We start from the raw sequence: 16,338 nt of genomic DNA on the forward strand, positions 1-16,338 counted from the left end.
TATTTTTTAGTCGATATTGTATCTACACTCAACTATAGTGGATTCAAACCCTCAAAGACATTGAAAGTTTTCTTTTAGGATTCTTACTCTCCTACACCATTCTTATCACACGAAAACTTTAGAAACATTACTTCAAATTCAAGTAACCCTCAACCAACAAAGTTAACATTACCTTGAAATATTCATTTCTATTTTACTTTTCATCACATTCCTACAAATTTAGTTTAATTTTCTTGTTTGATTATATTTTAAAATTGTAAGTACAAATTAAAATAGTTGTTAATTAACTAAAAATTAAAAAGTCAAAGTGTGGATGGGTGGCTAACCGTCTCCCCCACCCGGCCGGCTTAAATTAAAATTCTTATATTACTATTTATATTACTTAGTTTAGAGTTAAGTCTATATATATATATATATATATATATATATATATATATATATATTATATATATATATATATATATATATATATATGAATTTTATTTATAAATTTAGTTTGAGTAGTGAATTAATGTTTTAATTTCCACTAAAAAAGAAATGGAATTAGGTTCACGTTCATGAATACATGAAACCATATCTAATGAACTATTTTTTTTGTCACCGACTGCAAGATTTTGTGGAACTATATATAATGTGGCTTTCAAAATAAGCTATACACAATGAATCACGTTGCCCTTCTCTTTAGAATAATAAAAGGGTAATTAGAATGGATAGCAATTGTTAGAATAATTATTAACTATGTAGCAACATTTTTAAAAAATTGCAATTATAGCAAAATCTATCGGTGATAGACTTCTATCGTTGATAGACTCTTATGATTTATCAGCGATAGACCAACATTTACTACATGGTCTATCGGTAATAGACTACTATCATTGATAGATTTTGACAAATTTTGCTATATTTGCAATTTTTTTAAAATGTTGCTATATACTTAATTATTTTGAATATAATTACTACATTTGCAACTATCCCATAATAAAATTGATCGAAAATTTATTTTAAATTATGGAACTTCTTAGAATATTTATAAATATATTAAAGTCTCACCATTTATATGCGATAGATTGAGATAGAGATTATTGTATGTGATCAATCTATTACAATGAATCGTAGATAAATAATAATATTTTGTTATATTTTATAAATATTTAAAAATAACTCTAATTAGTTTTGTATAAAAAAAATTAGGATTCGTAGTGGGATCAAAAAATTTGAATATTCTTATTGACTTTAGAGGGAAATGACTTTTTTTTTTTTTTTTATATTGATAACTATAAAAAATAATAATTAATAATAAGAAGAAGAAGAAGAAACTAACATAAAATAAAATAAATAAATCAGAAAGAAATTTAAAGTTTGAAACTTCGTCACCATACACTTGAATTTTGAAAGCATTGAAAGACACATTATTTATTATATGCGAAGAAAAATGTACATTTAGAATATAGTTTGAAATTTTGCATGGAGACTTTATGAAAAGGACGTAATACCATACGTACCAAAATGTATATACTTAAAAGAACCATGTCCCATGTAGTTTAGAGTCATGTCACGATTTAAAAGTCCATACAATTTAATGTCGATTTTATTATAAAGGTTTATAGAGTTTGGTTGAATTATGTAATAATATATATGCTTTTTCAAAACCTGTGATAAATTCTTTTCAACAAATTAAAGAATCCAAAGAGGGTTTAACAATAATTATGAACAAAGTAAGAAATTGTCGAAGATCTCACATGAAAAGGATCGAAGGATCTATGATCTTGAGAAGATAGCTAAGTTACTTCTTTTTATTATCGATTGATATATGACACAACGGAACCTCGTGTTCTTGATCTGTTCTACCATATTGTGTTCATAATCTTCTACAAAGGAAAATTGATTTTGCTTCCAAAATCAAATAACCAAATTTTGGTTACTGAAGGATCCTTTTTTGGCGCATTAAATATGAATTACATTTTATCTTTTTACAACATTTCTAGCCTGTAAAAAGATCTAAACGAGAAAAAATAAATTAAAATTCGATCTTACTGACATTTTGTAATTAAATAATTGAATGAATCGTAACTTTGATTATGTATAAATTTTGGGTGGATTAATAATATACCATAATATAATTTTCATGGTGGATCCTTCATTTTTATTCCATTGGTTAAATAACAAAACTACTAATCCCAATACTAAAATAAATACTAAGATCAAGAATTTCTTAATTAAGGTGAAAATTATGAACAATGTTATGAAACAATAGCACAATATTTAAAACTTTAACATGGATTATTAACAAGGTTTAAAAAAAAATGAAATTGACCCATAAATTTAGCCAAATTTTAAGAATTTTGCCCTATGAATAAATTTTAATATTTATTATTACTATTTTAGAAGAAACAAGATTTCGAAGGATCTCTAACCATATTAATTTAATCCAACATTTATTTTTATGGATCAAAATAAATTTAATTAGTCCTAATTAGTTTAGGGATTCATTCAAGGTCGTGAACTTTTATTTCCATAATTATTGTACTAAAAATTTAAGAAACAAAATCATAAAATCTAAAATGTTCAATCGTCTTGGTTTTATTTTATTTTACTTTTCTCTTTGACAACCTCAACTATTAGGGTTAGGTGTTTGACAATTGAGGGTTCAAATCAAATTAAATGTTTGATAAATTATGTCAACTTAAGAGATGTAGTCGATCTCTTTAAATTTAATTAATAATAAAGTCAAAATTCGAATTACTAATAAATTTTGCTACGTCCCATTTTTACTTCTCATATTTCATTTATTTTAATCATTTCTTTTACCATTCATATTCATATTTGAAAACGGTGTATTAAACACAACTATGTAAAAATGAAGTTAGTTATTATCTCCATTGTTTCACGACATTTGCTTTCGATATGCACATGAATCATGATGCCCTAGTTAGCTTAATTAGCTCATTGTATTTTGCTTTTGTCACACTTGGTAGTTTGACACTAAAAAATATTGATAAGGCAGACTTTGGTTTGTCACTAAAAAAAAAAAAAGAAAAATTAATGTAGAGCACTCTTTCAGGTATGTAGTGAGGTGTTAAGTCATTTTCATGAAGTATGCAAGGAGAATTTCAACTATATAATAATGTAAATAGATTCCAATTAATTAAGATAATAAATGTGGCCTTCAACACCCTCCAAAAATCCAATTATTCTATTGACTTTTCAGTTTCTATTAGCTATACATCAAATGACACGTTTGATCACTTATACAATTATAATTAATCATATAATGCATAGCTCGTTTGAATTTAAAAAAGGGGATACATGTAATGCAAACCTATACATTAATCGGTCTTGTATTTATACAAATAATTGTCCGACTTCACATACTCTTTGCATATGATCACTTTTTTTTTTTTTTCCTTAAGCAATATGAAATTTAAAAAAAAAAAATTGTTATCCTAAGTGATAAAATTATTAAAAATATTTATAAAATATAATAAAATTTCATATTTTATTATCAATAGACAATGATATAAATAATATGTTATATTTTATAATGTTCCAAAATTATTTTTGATTTTTTTTAAAAGAAATACTTTTAACTTGCATCTAATACTAACGATGACATTTTTTAAAAAAATTAAATTCAAACTAATACTCATAGGATCAAATCAAAATTAATCGTGACATTATTTACTATTGTCGAATGAAATTTAGAATTAAAAAATGGACATTTTTAAAAATAGTAAAAATGAACCAAATTTTTTATAAAATATAGTAAAAAAAGTTAAATTTTATCGAGGGTAGGTATTGATAGAAGTCCATCGACGTGCCAATGATTAGACCTAAAATTTTGGTATATTTTATAAATATTTTTCAATATTTTACCTTTTATAATAATTTCCCATGAAAGAATTTTTTTTTCTTTAATTTAAACTTTAAAAAAACATATACTTTTAAATTACTTTTATACTTTTTAAAAAACATATATATATATATATATATATATATATATATATATATATATATATATATATTAAGTTAGTGATCGATCCAATAAAGCTCAAGTTGATGGATGAAGATAAGTGTAATACAATATCTAACACTCCCCTCTCACTTGTGGATTCGGAATAGAAAGAAAAAAAATATATATATAAAATGGAGAGAAAACAATAACATAATAGTGATGTCTCAAACCAGATTGCTTTTAGACCATTGACTAAAAACTTAAAGTTAATCCGTACATACAAGTTTAATACAATATGTTAAAAAAATCAACAAGATAATTGTCAAATCATCATAGTTAATAATAATTAATATAAAACAATAATTAATATCTATTGTACTCTCCACTTTTCTTTCACATGAAAAAGTAATTAAAAAAATTGTTATTTTAAAAAATAAATAAAAAAAAGCATTTGAAAAATAACATAATAGGACCCATGTCATTATATTTTTTAAATTTGTAAAAGTAGTAAATTTAAAAACAGATAGCCCACAATAGCTCTTACATAACCTTCTGATATATCTAATCACTTATCATATTTTTCATATGTACAATATACAAAAAAGAAGCTCTCTAAACTACTTTTTTTTTCTAAATTTTTTGGTCATTTGATACAATTTTCTAAATAAAAATGTAATGTAGCAGCATTGTATTGAGCTACATCTGGTAGTGCACTTCGTTGGTGGGCGCAGAATGCAGGACAACTCAATTTATCCAACAAATCACTAGAGATTTACGTAATCATATGTTAGGTTAATCATATTTCGGACGAGAGCATTTCGTACTAACTCTTATTTTTTTTTTTCTTTTTTTTCTTTTGACGTATAACATCTACTTATCCAATAATTAAAGAACTAGAGGAGCTGAAAATAGAAATGTCTTTATTAATTATAATAATAACAATCCAATCTAACATTCATGAGCTAAATTCGTTCTACTTTATCTTAAAGCAGAAAGTCAAACATGGGGATTAAAATGTAAGCAAAATAAATTTGGATTTATTTCATAATTTTAATATAAACTATTCTTTTTTAAAAAAGAACTAAAACTAAAACAGGACGGCTGAAAACTGTGTGCCCAATCACTATAACTATAAACTAATTTCTTTATTTTGTTTGACAAAGGTTTCCATTATAATAATATTTGAAAACTGCTTGGTCGGTCATTTTATTCATTATTTAATCTCATTTCTCCTCTAAGTCAATTCCCCTAAATAAATAACTATAATTAAAACATTAAACAAGCACACCCTCTTCTTCATTCCAATTAATTATTCTTTTATTTTGAAAATATTTTGGCTATAAAAGGAGTGTTGTAGTGCCATTATTTTGCACATCCAATCAAACCCAAAAACACAATTTGTATTATTTGTGAAAAGACATTAATAAGAAGAATGGCAACAAATATGAGTGATGAACTCCCAGTTGTGAAGTTTTGTTCGGAGAATTTGAAGAGTGGAACGAAGGAATGGGTTTTCACAATGGAGAAAGTTCGAGAGGCTCTTGAAGAATATGGTTGTTTTGTAGCATTATACGACAGCGTTTCGGCAGAAGTAAGTTCGAATATGTTTGATTCTTTAAAAGAATTGTTCGATGATGTTCCATTGGAGAGGAAGCTTCAAAATGTTTCTGAGAAGCCATACCATGGCTACTTTGGTCAAAATCCTCTAATGCCAATCCATGAAAGTATGGGTATCGAACACCCCATTCTCCCCACCAATATCAATTCCTTCACTAATCTCATGTGGCCTTCTCGTGGAAACGACTCTTTCCGGTAATTATTCTTAATTTTGAAACGAAACAAAAACTCCATATTCATGATCTAATAATATGAGCATTATCCTAAACATTTTTGTTATTGTTGCAGTGGAAGTGTGACGACGTATGCGAAATTGGTATCGGAATTGGACGAAAGGGTGAAAAGGATGGTGTTTGAAAGCTATGGGGTTGGGAATGCATTAAAAAGTCATATGGAATCAACAAAATATCTTATGAGAATGATAAAATATAGAGTCCCAAAGGAAAAAGAGATGAATTTGGGAGCTTTTCCTCATACTGATAAGAGCTTTCTCACAATTCTTCATCAAAATGAAGTCAATGGTTTGCAAATCAAAACAAGAGATAACAAATGGATTCAATATCATCCTTTTTCTTCATCTTCAACCTCATCTTTCATTGTCATGGCTGGAGATGCTTTCTTTGTAAGTTCGTCTCATTTTATTAATTAAATTCTTCATCATCAAATTAAGATTAACATTAAATTAATTAAGCCAAACTAATCATTAATCAACCATTAATTGTTGGCAGGCATGGAGCAATGGGAGGATTCACTCACCACCACATAGAGTGATAATGAGTGGAAATAGAGAGAGATATTCAGTTGGATTGTTTTCATTCAACAATGGAATCGTTCAAATTCCTGAAGAATTGGTTGATGACAAACATCCCCAATTGTTCAACCCCTTTGATCATCAAGACTTTCTTCGTTTCTATAGCACCGAGAGAGGTCAAAATTCTCCTTGTGCCATCAAAGCTTATTGTGGAGTTGGAAATAGCCTCATTGATATGGATACTCGAAGTCCTCTTCTCTTGCATTGAGTAATAAATCCATCGTATCCATATCAATTTACTATTACGGATCATATCGAATGACTTTTTAAGTGTTTAAAATGTTGTATTTAAAACAAACACTTAAAAAGTTATTCCAAATGAATAGATAACCTTAGTTTTATAATTTTAGAACCCACCTTGAATTTTGAGGCTATAGTCAGTTGGCTTGAAATGCCCAATTCATAGATGCTTACTTTTGTTTCTCTTTTGGTTTTTTTATGTCTATAATGTTGTAAAAATGTATAGCTCAAAGTAGTATCATTTCACAAGAAATGGTGTAATTTGATCTATTATTGAATTTGAGTCCACCTTTGAAGAATCCCACCTCTTTAATACTAAAAATACTACTATATGACAAATGAAATTCAACTGCATAAATGGGATTAAGCCATTGAATGTTTAATTTGTAATTTATTTATCAAATTCACTTGTAAAATTTGGAAAATGGTTGATCATTTCAAAGAATGGGATTAAATCATATGACATTTTCTTAATCTAAAAAGGAAAAATTAAGAACGGGATTAAAACACAATCCAACTAATTACATTCCTAGTATTCATGTATTAATTAATTTAACCAAGAATCAAACACAAAATTAAGAATTTTGACTTGACATAAACAACCGAAGGAAAACAGTTGAGTTCGTTGCCCCCCATCACATTTCTGTCTTATTCAAGTTGACCAACATCTTGATCCAACGACTATTTTCTTTTTCTTTTCTCGGAAATAAATTTTCTTAATTACAAATTATTAATAGTAACAACAATTCCGGTGGGATTTGTTGTGTCTTTGATCACAGAAGAAAAATTGGGTGGCTTCCAAGGAAAAAAGCACTTTATATAAAAACCAATAGTCTTGCTATAAATCACTTCAAATCCTAACATTAAACTTCTTTTATATGTAGCAAGAAACTGCACTACAGAGGCGGGCAAATTCTTGTCATATTAATCAAATACCGTTAAAAAGCACGGGTTTACCTCCGACTCGTTCTCGTTGTACGGTTGGCGACATAACTCCTTAAAGAAGGGGATTGAGTGAGACCATCTGGGGCAACTGTTGTGTTCACAATACCATTTTTCTGTTGCATTCTTCTCCTTGCTATGTATCCTCTGATCCAGGGAGTCACATCTTCGTTAATCTTGATCATTATGATGAAGATGAGACGGTAGATTACTATCATGCCGAAAAGGACACTGAGGTCCACCCATTTCGATCGGTTCAAGTCAATTTGAAACACTACTTTTAGGATGTATTCGCCTGGCAACTTTGGAAGAAGTGGTGACTGGTTATCGAACGACAAGCCTAGTAGATCATTCTGGTACTGGCCCTGAGAATGCATTGTGTTTTGTTTATATATCAATCAATCATGGAGCTTTATTTTATAACCAACAGAGAATTGTTGATTATTATGTGTTTGCTTGTTGTTTTACCTGCAATGCCCAGAAATGGAAGCTGATATATGACATTGGATAGCGCCAAAATGGCTTCGGAATGTCGTTTGGTAGCCTAAAGTATCCAGAAACTAACATAAAGATACCCTGCCATTGATCATACAACAAATGTAAGACGAAGAAATCGAAATGATTACACAACGCAACATGAAAAAATACCTGAATTCCAGCACCAATGATGATGCCCATAAGGAAGTTGGGGACAACACTGGCAATAGCCATCATCAAGCTTTCAACTACGGTGACGCTAGCGTAAAGACACAACACAAAGAACAAGTAATGCTCGAAGCCGGGATGAAGGCGAACCATAAAGTAACAAATAGTTCCAGAAAGGAAGGTGATTAGTAGAAGGAATGGCATGGCTGAGATGGTATTGCTGATGACAAATGAACCAACGCCATAATGACCATTCAATCTCTCCCTATGGAAAACCTGGGGGAGAATATTCATGTTGAAATTTTAAATCATTCTCTTGTAATCAAGATGATGCAAGATTTTCAGTGTTTCACTATGAATTTTACCTTCATATCCTCGGCAAAGGACGGAAATCCTCCGATTGACATAAACGTAACGAAACCAAAGACGAAAGATGCACAAGATCCTCTAGCCTACACCATATTATAGCAGATCAAGATACGTGAACTTGTTAGTATTGAACAATGAATTTGAATTTATTTCTTGAAATCATTAGTTTGTTTATATAGATAGTCTTTTAAACAGAACAATCAGACTTGTTTGTCCTAAAATCGCTGCTTTTGAATGGTCACATTAGACGCAACATAATCTAACCTTGGCTCTTGATGTAATGTCTATTCTTTCATACTTTTATCTTATACAATAGGAAATTCTTAGAAGAATGATAAGGTTGTAAAGAAAAAGGAAGGCACAAAGCAGAGTAAACAAAATTAAATACCAGAATGGAGTTATAGCCTGTTCCAACGTTAAGATAGATGGTTCCAATGCAGATTGTAACAACAACATAAATCACAAGCCTGAGCCAATAATAACCGAAGTCCCTTGACATGTTGATAAAGGAACGTTTTGTCAATGTAAACGCTTGCATAAAGAAACTAGCTTGACTCCCTCCCAAATCTAACACTGTTCCTTTCTGCAACACGATGGAGTTTGTGAAGAATGTTAAAACTTCAGGAATCAGTAATGTTGAATTGGGAATAATTTGGCAGTGTGGATTAAACTAGCTAGTTGAAGACTTACGTATTTAGACATCTCCTCAACTTTTTCTAATGCTGCATAACAATGTTGTGACGAACGATAGAAGTCGACAAGAGTTCGCATTGCTTCAGCCGTGGTGATTCTCTCCAAAGGATCATCACTAGATTCAAACTGAATAACGCAAATGGATTAGAAATTAGCAATCAGCATTCAGTAAAAGGATTTTGATTGTCCTTGCTCAGCAACCAAGCTTGAACAAAGCAGGGGACATTAAATGATTAAATCTTCCTATATACTAAATTAGCACACAGGTTTAGAGACAAAGAAATATATGATTTGGCCTCAAATTTCTGGCTGTCCTTGTTTATCTAAGCAACTTTAATTATGAAAAACATGATTTGCTATCATATTCAACCCATAGAATCTTCATTGGAAAAAAAAATTATACCCTTAATTTCATAGAACCTTTGAGAGTGGCCTTGACTTTATCAAAGTCTGAATTGATACATCTAAGAAAATGATCAGAAGGGTTCCTCAGAGCAGGACAGGGAAAGCCAGCTTGAGCAAAGAACTGCACAGATCAATGATTCAATATCAAAACCTCCAACAATGGTGAAAAAATTCACCGCTGTAACTCGCATTAGCTCAAAAATGGAAGAATCCTCACCTCATAAGCCTCTGAAGCTTGACCAAAATACACAGTTTTGCCACCCGACAGCAAGTAAAGTTGATCAAACAGCTCAAAAACCTCACTACTTGGCTGATGAATTGAGGCAATCACTGTTCTTCCATCTCTCGATAAAGCTCTCAATGTTTGAGTAACAAAGAAAGCAGAAGCACTACCAAAATCACAGAACCCACAATTACAAATTCAAGCAATTTTCTGCTAGTGTTTTATTTCTAGGGTTAGGATTTTTTTCGACGTACCTGTCGAGTCCACTTGTAGGTTCATCGAGAAAGAGCAATCGAGGCCTCATGAGAATTTCAATGGCGATACTAACCCGCCGCTTCTCGCCGCCACTGATTCCGCGCAAATGCCAGTTCCCAATGACTGTATCGGCACAATCTTGAAGGCCCATCTCGATAATGGTGCTCTCTATCAAAGCTCGTTTCTCCTCCCATGGCATTTTGTCCGGGAGACGAAGCCTAGCTGAATAGGCTATCGTCTCCCTCACCGTCAATGTGCCGATCAGGTTATCATCTTGAGTCACGTATGCCTGAGAGTGAAGATTACTTAAGAACCATAACAATAAAAGAGATCACAACTTCAAAATTTATGTTTGTTTCCCAAGAAAAAAACAAACAAAAAAACCGTTTCCAATCCCAACCGTCTTATATCCAGCTGAAAGAAAGTTAATCATCCATTTAAGAAACACCTACGTAATACTAACTCAACATAATGAAACCCTTTCTCTAATACACAATCTTAATCATGTTTATGGGAAATGATTACCCAAAACCCCAGAGATTATCAAAACAGCCAATAGTACAGCAGAGCAGAGTATGAAAACAGAGGAAAATAGAAGAGAACAGACCGCAGCGCCGAAGGAGAGCTTAGTTTTGCGTCCATTGAGAAGAATGGTACCAGAAAGAAAGGCATTAGAAGCAAGACGACTAGAAAGAGCATCAAGAAGAGTAGATTTTCCAGAACCAGAAGGTCCCATTAAAGCAGTGAAAGTTCCAGGCTCAGCGTAACCAGTCAATCCTTCCAAAACTTTCTGAACTTCTCCGTTGCTTAAGCTCACCATCACCGTCAGATCCTTCCATGTCAATCTTGCTGAAACGTCCCCAACAATCTCCGTGTTCGTCTTCTCTCGCCATAGCGTCTCACTCAAAGGACTCAACCCAATCGCCACCGCCCCATTCCCCGTCGATTTGCTCGCCTCAATCTCCATCTCCACCACCGCCACCCCGGCACAACACCCCTTTGTTTTCCTCCGTTTCCCCCTTTATATATATGAGAGAAAGAGAGAGAGAGAGAGAGAGAGAGGTGTGAGATTGACTGCAATTAGTGAAATGAGTATCGTGTGAGTTAGACTGAGAAGATTCGGGGGAGAAAAAAAGGAAACCCCATGCGAAAACAGCCTGAAAAAACAAAAGATCACGAATCGTATGAAGGATGAAATTAAATTTTTGGAAGAGATTAAAGAGAAAACAGAGTAAGAAGAAGAAGAAGATGATGAAGAAGAAGGGGAAAGCATATTTCTAATGCGTAATTAATGGGAACTGGTAGATGTTGGTAGGAGCATTGATTACTAAGGCCGACAGCTTGCTCCTACCTTCCATGGCGGAACAGTGACATTTCTCTTTAAATCAGCAGCAACTCAACTACATGAATAGATCATAGATGTGAACAGAAACCAAACTTTCTCACTTATTATTCAAGAAAAAAAATTTCCCAACTTTAAATTTGGATATTTAAAAGAGTCAACCGCCATTTAATTGCAGTTAGTTTTGTTGCAGGCAGCAGGAGGAAGAAGATGGGTATTGCAGTTCGTCCTGTCCAACTCATAAGCCATACAACAACCAACCGTTAATTCATCCGCCTCTAATTAATAACCTTAGCCGCTTTGCATTAAAATTCATAACCTTACCCCATTCCACATCCTATGTAACACTACACTGCCATTTTTTTTATTCTTTTAAATACGGTGAGGATTGAACTTTTGTCCATTTGATAATTATTGTTGAACCAAGGCTGTTTTCATCAAATTATAATATTTTTACCATTTAAAGTTACTTCAAATATAACAAAATATCATAAGCTATTTACGATAGATTATTATATATCTTTATTTGTATCATGATTGATAAAAATGGTACTATGTAGTATATAAACATTGTTTAATTTCAATGAAATCACTTTAATAAGAAGTGTATAAAGTCTGACGATTAGAAGTGGGTTGAAATCTTAAAATCATACACGTTGGTCAAACATCTTAGCAAAATGTGTGTCAACCAATTTACTAGCAATTAACATGGTTATTGAATGAATATAGAATGGAAGAATTATATTATTTTTACATTATTATATTTTTCCTTATTGTAAAAATTAAATAAATATATATATATATATATATATATATATATATTTTCTTGTTCTGAAAAGAGTTAAATTTTATTTTAAAAGACTCTCTCCAGTTATTAAATGTTCATGGTATTTAATTATTTTATAAACAATTATTGTAATTGAGAATCTATTAACAATTTAACAACATTTATCTATTTTTATTAGTATTAATCGTTCTTAGAATTTGAAATTTTATTATATTTTATAAATACTTTGTTATATTTTATTGTTTTTAAAAATGTTACTTTTTTAATCTTAGTTTATCTATTTTTTTTAGGATGATTGCAAATATAACAATTATATTCAAAATAATTAAGTATATAACAATATTTTTAAAAAATTGTAAATATAGCAAACTCTATCGATGATATCGATTATAGGAGTCTATAATTGATAAACCATGTAATAAATGTTGATCTATCACTGATAAACCATAAGAGTCTATTAACGATAAAATTAGCTATATTTGCAATTTTTTTAAATGTTACTACATATTTAATAATTATTCTAAAAATTGTTATCTATTATAATTATTATTATTATTATTTATATATATATCATATTTGTGTTCTTGAAATGATTGGGCTTGAAATTACTTTGTACATTAAAAATCAATTTTAAAAACATGAGTTATTAAATAACATTAAATGAAAGTTGGAATTGTCAATAATAAATAAATAAATAAATCAAACTTGAATTTGGATAGGACTAACGTGTTTGATCATACTACGCAGATTAATTTAAATTTATGTAAAAATACATGGATTCATTTGCATTAAACTAATCGATTTGAAAGAGAAAAAAAAAGATATAGAATGGACTTTATGAAAAGAAAAAATAGTTGAGAAAATAAACTAATTAACTTGAAAATTATATTAAAGAGATGGAAAGTTAAAAACAATTATATTTCTAGAAAAGAAAATGGAAAACATAATGGGCCTCGTGAGTGCAGGCCCATTACGCGGCCTCAAAGCAAGCTAACCTCATTCTCGACAAAGGCCCAATTCAACCTCCAAAAAACTAAACAATTTTTTTCTCTTAAAGAACAACGTTTGAGAAATAGTGTTATTATGTTCTTAAACTTTGACGATACGTCAATTAAAATTCAGCCATTACTTGTATAAATTAAAACGGTAGATTTTTATAAATTAATCAGTTTACACCATTTAAAAAAAACAAAAGACAACCTTTAATATAGTCAATATTATAGATATATACGAAACACGTGACGTGGTGTGCCAAATGTCTTTAAAAAGAAAATGGTTAAATTATAAATAATTAATATCGTTTTGACTATGGCTCGGTTTCGGTTATATCTAATGGCCTTTAGTTTCAAAATTTGTTTCGTAATAACCTTTGTAAACTTTTGTTGTTAAATTTATATGTAGAAACTTTGTATCTACTTGTATGAACAAATCTAAACCCGCACATGAAAACAAATAAAAGCATACGATTTATCTCTATGTGAACCATGCATATTCTCTTCTTCGTTTCAACCCCACAGAGCTCTTTCTTTTAGCTATTGGTTTGATAACCTTAATTAACCTTCAATTACTACTTTTCGTATGTGTCTACATTTGACTATTTAAGCAATACATGAGTGTATACATCATCATCGATGAACTTAAGGGTCTGGTTGTTTCGAAAGGTAAAAGAAAATTACAAGGGTTAAAATGGAGTTTTTTCCAAGAACAAAAAAAAAAAACCCCAACTATGCCTATAAAAACGATAAAAATCTATTCTACTTGATTTTATCATAAATATTTTATCCATTTTACCTTTTTTATAATTTTCTTAGAACAATAAATATTTTTAACTATTAAGAATATAATTGAAACAAACTCGTATTTTAAATGCATTTATGATCCTTTAACCAAAATAAAATGTTACCTTATTCTAAGTTGTACAAAATGGAAAAGTACATACAAACTACAATGGATCTTTATTTATTTTCATATTTTGTTTGTTATTTCATTAAACAAGTAAATAAATATGTATACATACATACCTTTTTAAATATAATAAAATAAATTAAAATATTTACGACATATAATAAGATTTTAGATTCTATCAATAACAGACATCGATAAACTTCTATTATTGTCTATCAATATATTACACTAGAAATATATATATATATATTTTTTGGATTCGTGGATTTGGGGTTCTTTAATGACTTTTTTATTTTTTACCTTTACAATATGCGAGAGGAGATGATTTTGAACCGTTAAAGGTAAATACAATAAGTCATCTTAGGGTATTATATGTTATATGAAATAAAGTAACATACCACTTTTGTGATCTGAATTATTGATTCTATTTTCAAATTTATTTTTTAAAAAATATATATTAACTCCAACATTATTTATAACGAATTTGAGCATCCTTATCTAGTCAATTGTTAAAACCTCTTCTTTATTCTCTATTTAAACTTAAAAGATAAAACAAAAATAGCAAAATTTTATTAAATTTCAAACTTTAATTTTCGAAATAATCAAAAAGTCTTAAAGTTGAATTTGACTGTGTGGATAAGTAGAGAGGGTCAGAGAAATGACTTTTTAAAGAACAAATTTGTAATAAAATAAAATTGTATGTTGTTGGTGTCTATTGGAGTTACGGAGATAAAAAGATAGAGACAAAAACTTACTACATTTAGGTCAGACCTAATTAAAATGGATACTAAATATTTGGCTTTGAAATAAGTAATAAAATTATATATATATATATATATATATATATAGATAGGTATTATTTGAATTGAATAGTCTAATGCCACTGAGTGTCCAAATATTTACTATTTTTTAAATTCCCTTCTCTACGCAAATTCTAAATAAAACATCTTTCCTTCCTTTCAATTTTTCCTATTTTAATAAAAAAATTATTAAAATTATTATAAAATATAATAAAATTTAAAATTATTTATTTACGTCAAAGTTTATCGATAAACATTTATAGACTTTTATCGGTATATATCAATACAGTAATACTCAATAAAATTTAAATTTTTCTATATCTCTGAATATTTGATTCATTATATTATATTTAGAAATAAAAATATTTATTTGTGAAGTTTAATCAATTATTTATTTACAAACCATGTGGTAAATTATATTTTTTTTCTTTTAGAATTATGACTTTTTAATAGTGAAAATCGTCAAATGTTTTATTTTTTAAAACGTCCTTAATAGAAACGTATTTTTTTTGTTGAAATTTCTTTTTTTGAAAAAAAATCTTGATTTGTAATGATTATTATATCAATTAAAATTTAAATTTTTGTATCAATTTACACTTTCGTGCATTTTTTCTGAAAAGGATGTGAAAGTTATAATTGTTTCGACTAAAACTTTAAAATCGTCATTTAAATAAATATAATTATTAGTTCCTAAGTTTTAATAGATTGCAAATTGACATTTTTTTTTCCCTCTTGTTTGTATATAGTTATAAATATATAAAATATATTGTAAAAAATGTAAAATAAATATATTAAAAAATAATTGAGCTCTCTCGTATTAATGTCGAATTGAATATGGATACTGTGAACATTTAACACGTTGAGTTTCTTTATTTATTAAATTTGTGTAACTTAGAAACATTAAATTGAAAAACATTCCATTCTCAAATATATATATATATATATATATATATATATATATATATATATATATATATATATATATATATAGAATGGTTTGTAATAGCACAAAAATAAAATTATTTACATAATATAATAAAAATTTTAAATAGGTTAAAATCAATTTGATGTATTTTTCTGTAAATATTTCATTATTTTTTAAAACGTTTCTTTTATTTATTTGTATATTATATATAACTTTTGTTGGCATTCTCTTACCATACCGTAAGATTTTTAGAATTTAGTGAACGTAAACTTAATTCAACAATATCATGACTTTTTTGTCTAGAAATTAAAATTTTGATAATGTAAATGTTCTCTCATTAAATTAAATTAAATCGAATAACTATTCATTTGTTATATAAAAAAAAAGAGTAAATAATAAAAACTATTTAATATAATAAATAAAAATT

General features: G+C 28.7%; 2 protein-coding genes across 2 annotated transcripts; one reads left to right on the top strand and one right to left on the bottom strand.

The window, feature by feature from the left end:
- Nucleotides 1-5,329: 5,329 nt before the first annotated feature.
- Nucleotides 5,330-6,631, top strand: LOC127144322 (probable 2-oxoglutarate-dependent dioxygenase AOP1). The gene is made up of 3 exons (XM_051080190.1): nt 5,330-5,764; nt 5,858-6,199; nt 6,306-6,631. The coding sequence occupies exons 1-3, from the start codon at nt 5,385-5,387 to the stop codon at nt 6,586-6,588; spliced, it is 1,005 nt and encodes a 334-aa protein (XP_050936147.1). The 5' UTR covers nt 5,330-5,384; the 3' UTR covers nt 6,589-6,631.
- A 781-nt stretch (nt 6,632-7,412) lies between these two features.
- LOC103482752 (ABC transporter G family member 11) lies at nt 7,413-11,414 on the bottom strand. Its single transcript, XM_008439064.3, has 10 exons — nt 10,760-11,414; nt 10,152-10,441; nt 9,892-10,063; nt 9,673-9,795; nt 9,267-9,395; nt 8,965-9,159; nt 8,573-8,659; nt 8,211-8,483; nt 8,031-8,138; nt 7,413-7,927 (listed from the first exon to the last, which is right to left on the bottom strand). Exons 1-10 carry the CDS (start codon nt 11,117-11,119, stop codon nt 7,574-7,576), a joined length of 2,091 nt encoding a protein of 696 aa, XP_008437286.2. The 5' UTR covers nt 11,120-11,414; the 3' UTR covers nt 7,413-7,573.
- Between the last annotated feature and the right edge of the window lie 4,924 nt (nt 11,415-16,338).

Source organism: Cucumis melo, chromosome 12, assembly GCF_025177605.1.
Source record: "Cucumis melo cultivar AY chromosome 12, USDA_Cmelo_AY_1.0, whole genome shotgun sequence".
Classification (NCBI taxonomy): domain Eukaryota; kingdom Viridiplantae; phylum Streptophyta; class Magnoliopsida; order Cucurbitales; family Cucurbitaceae; genus Cucumis; species Cucumis melo.

Bases quoted from the DNA above. Each gene is read 5' to 3' on its own strand.
- LOC127144322 (XM_051080190.1), top strand. From the start codon at position 5,385: ATGGCAACAAATATGAGTGATGAACTCCCAGTTGTGAAGTTTTGTTCG. The intron at 5,765-5,857 runs GTAATTATTCTT...TTATTGTTGCAG, and splicing joins CGTGGAAACGACTCTTTCCG to TGGAAGTGTGACGACGTATG. The intron at 6,200-6,305 runs GTCTCATTTTAT...GCAGGCATGGAG, and splicing joins GATGCTTTCTTTGTAAGTTC to CAATGGGAGGATTCACTCAC.
- LOC103482752 (XM_008439064.3), bottom strand. From the start codon at position 11,119: ATGGAGATTGAGGCGAGCAAATCGACGGGGAATGGGGCGGTGGCGATT. The intron at 10,442-10,759 runs GTCTGTTCTCTT...CTTCACTCTCAG, and splicing joins AGCTCTCCTTCGGCGCTGCG to GCATACGTGACTCAAGATGA. The intron at 8,139-8,210 runs GTATTTTTTCAT...GATCAATGGCAG, and splicing joins TCATTGGTGCTGGAATTCAG to GGTATCTTTATGTTAGTTTC.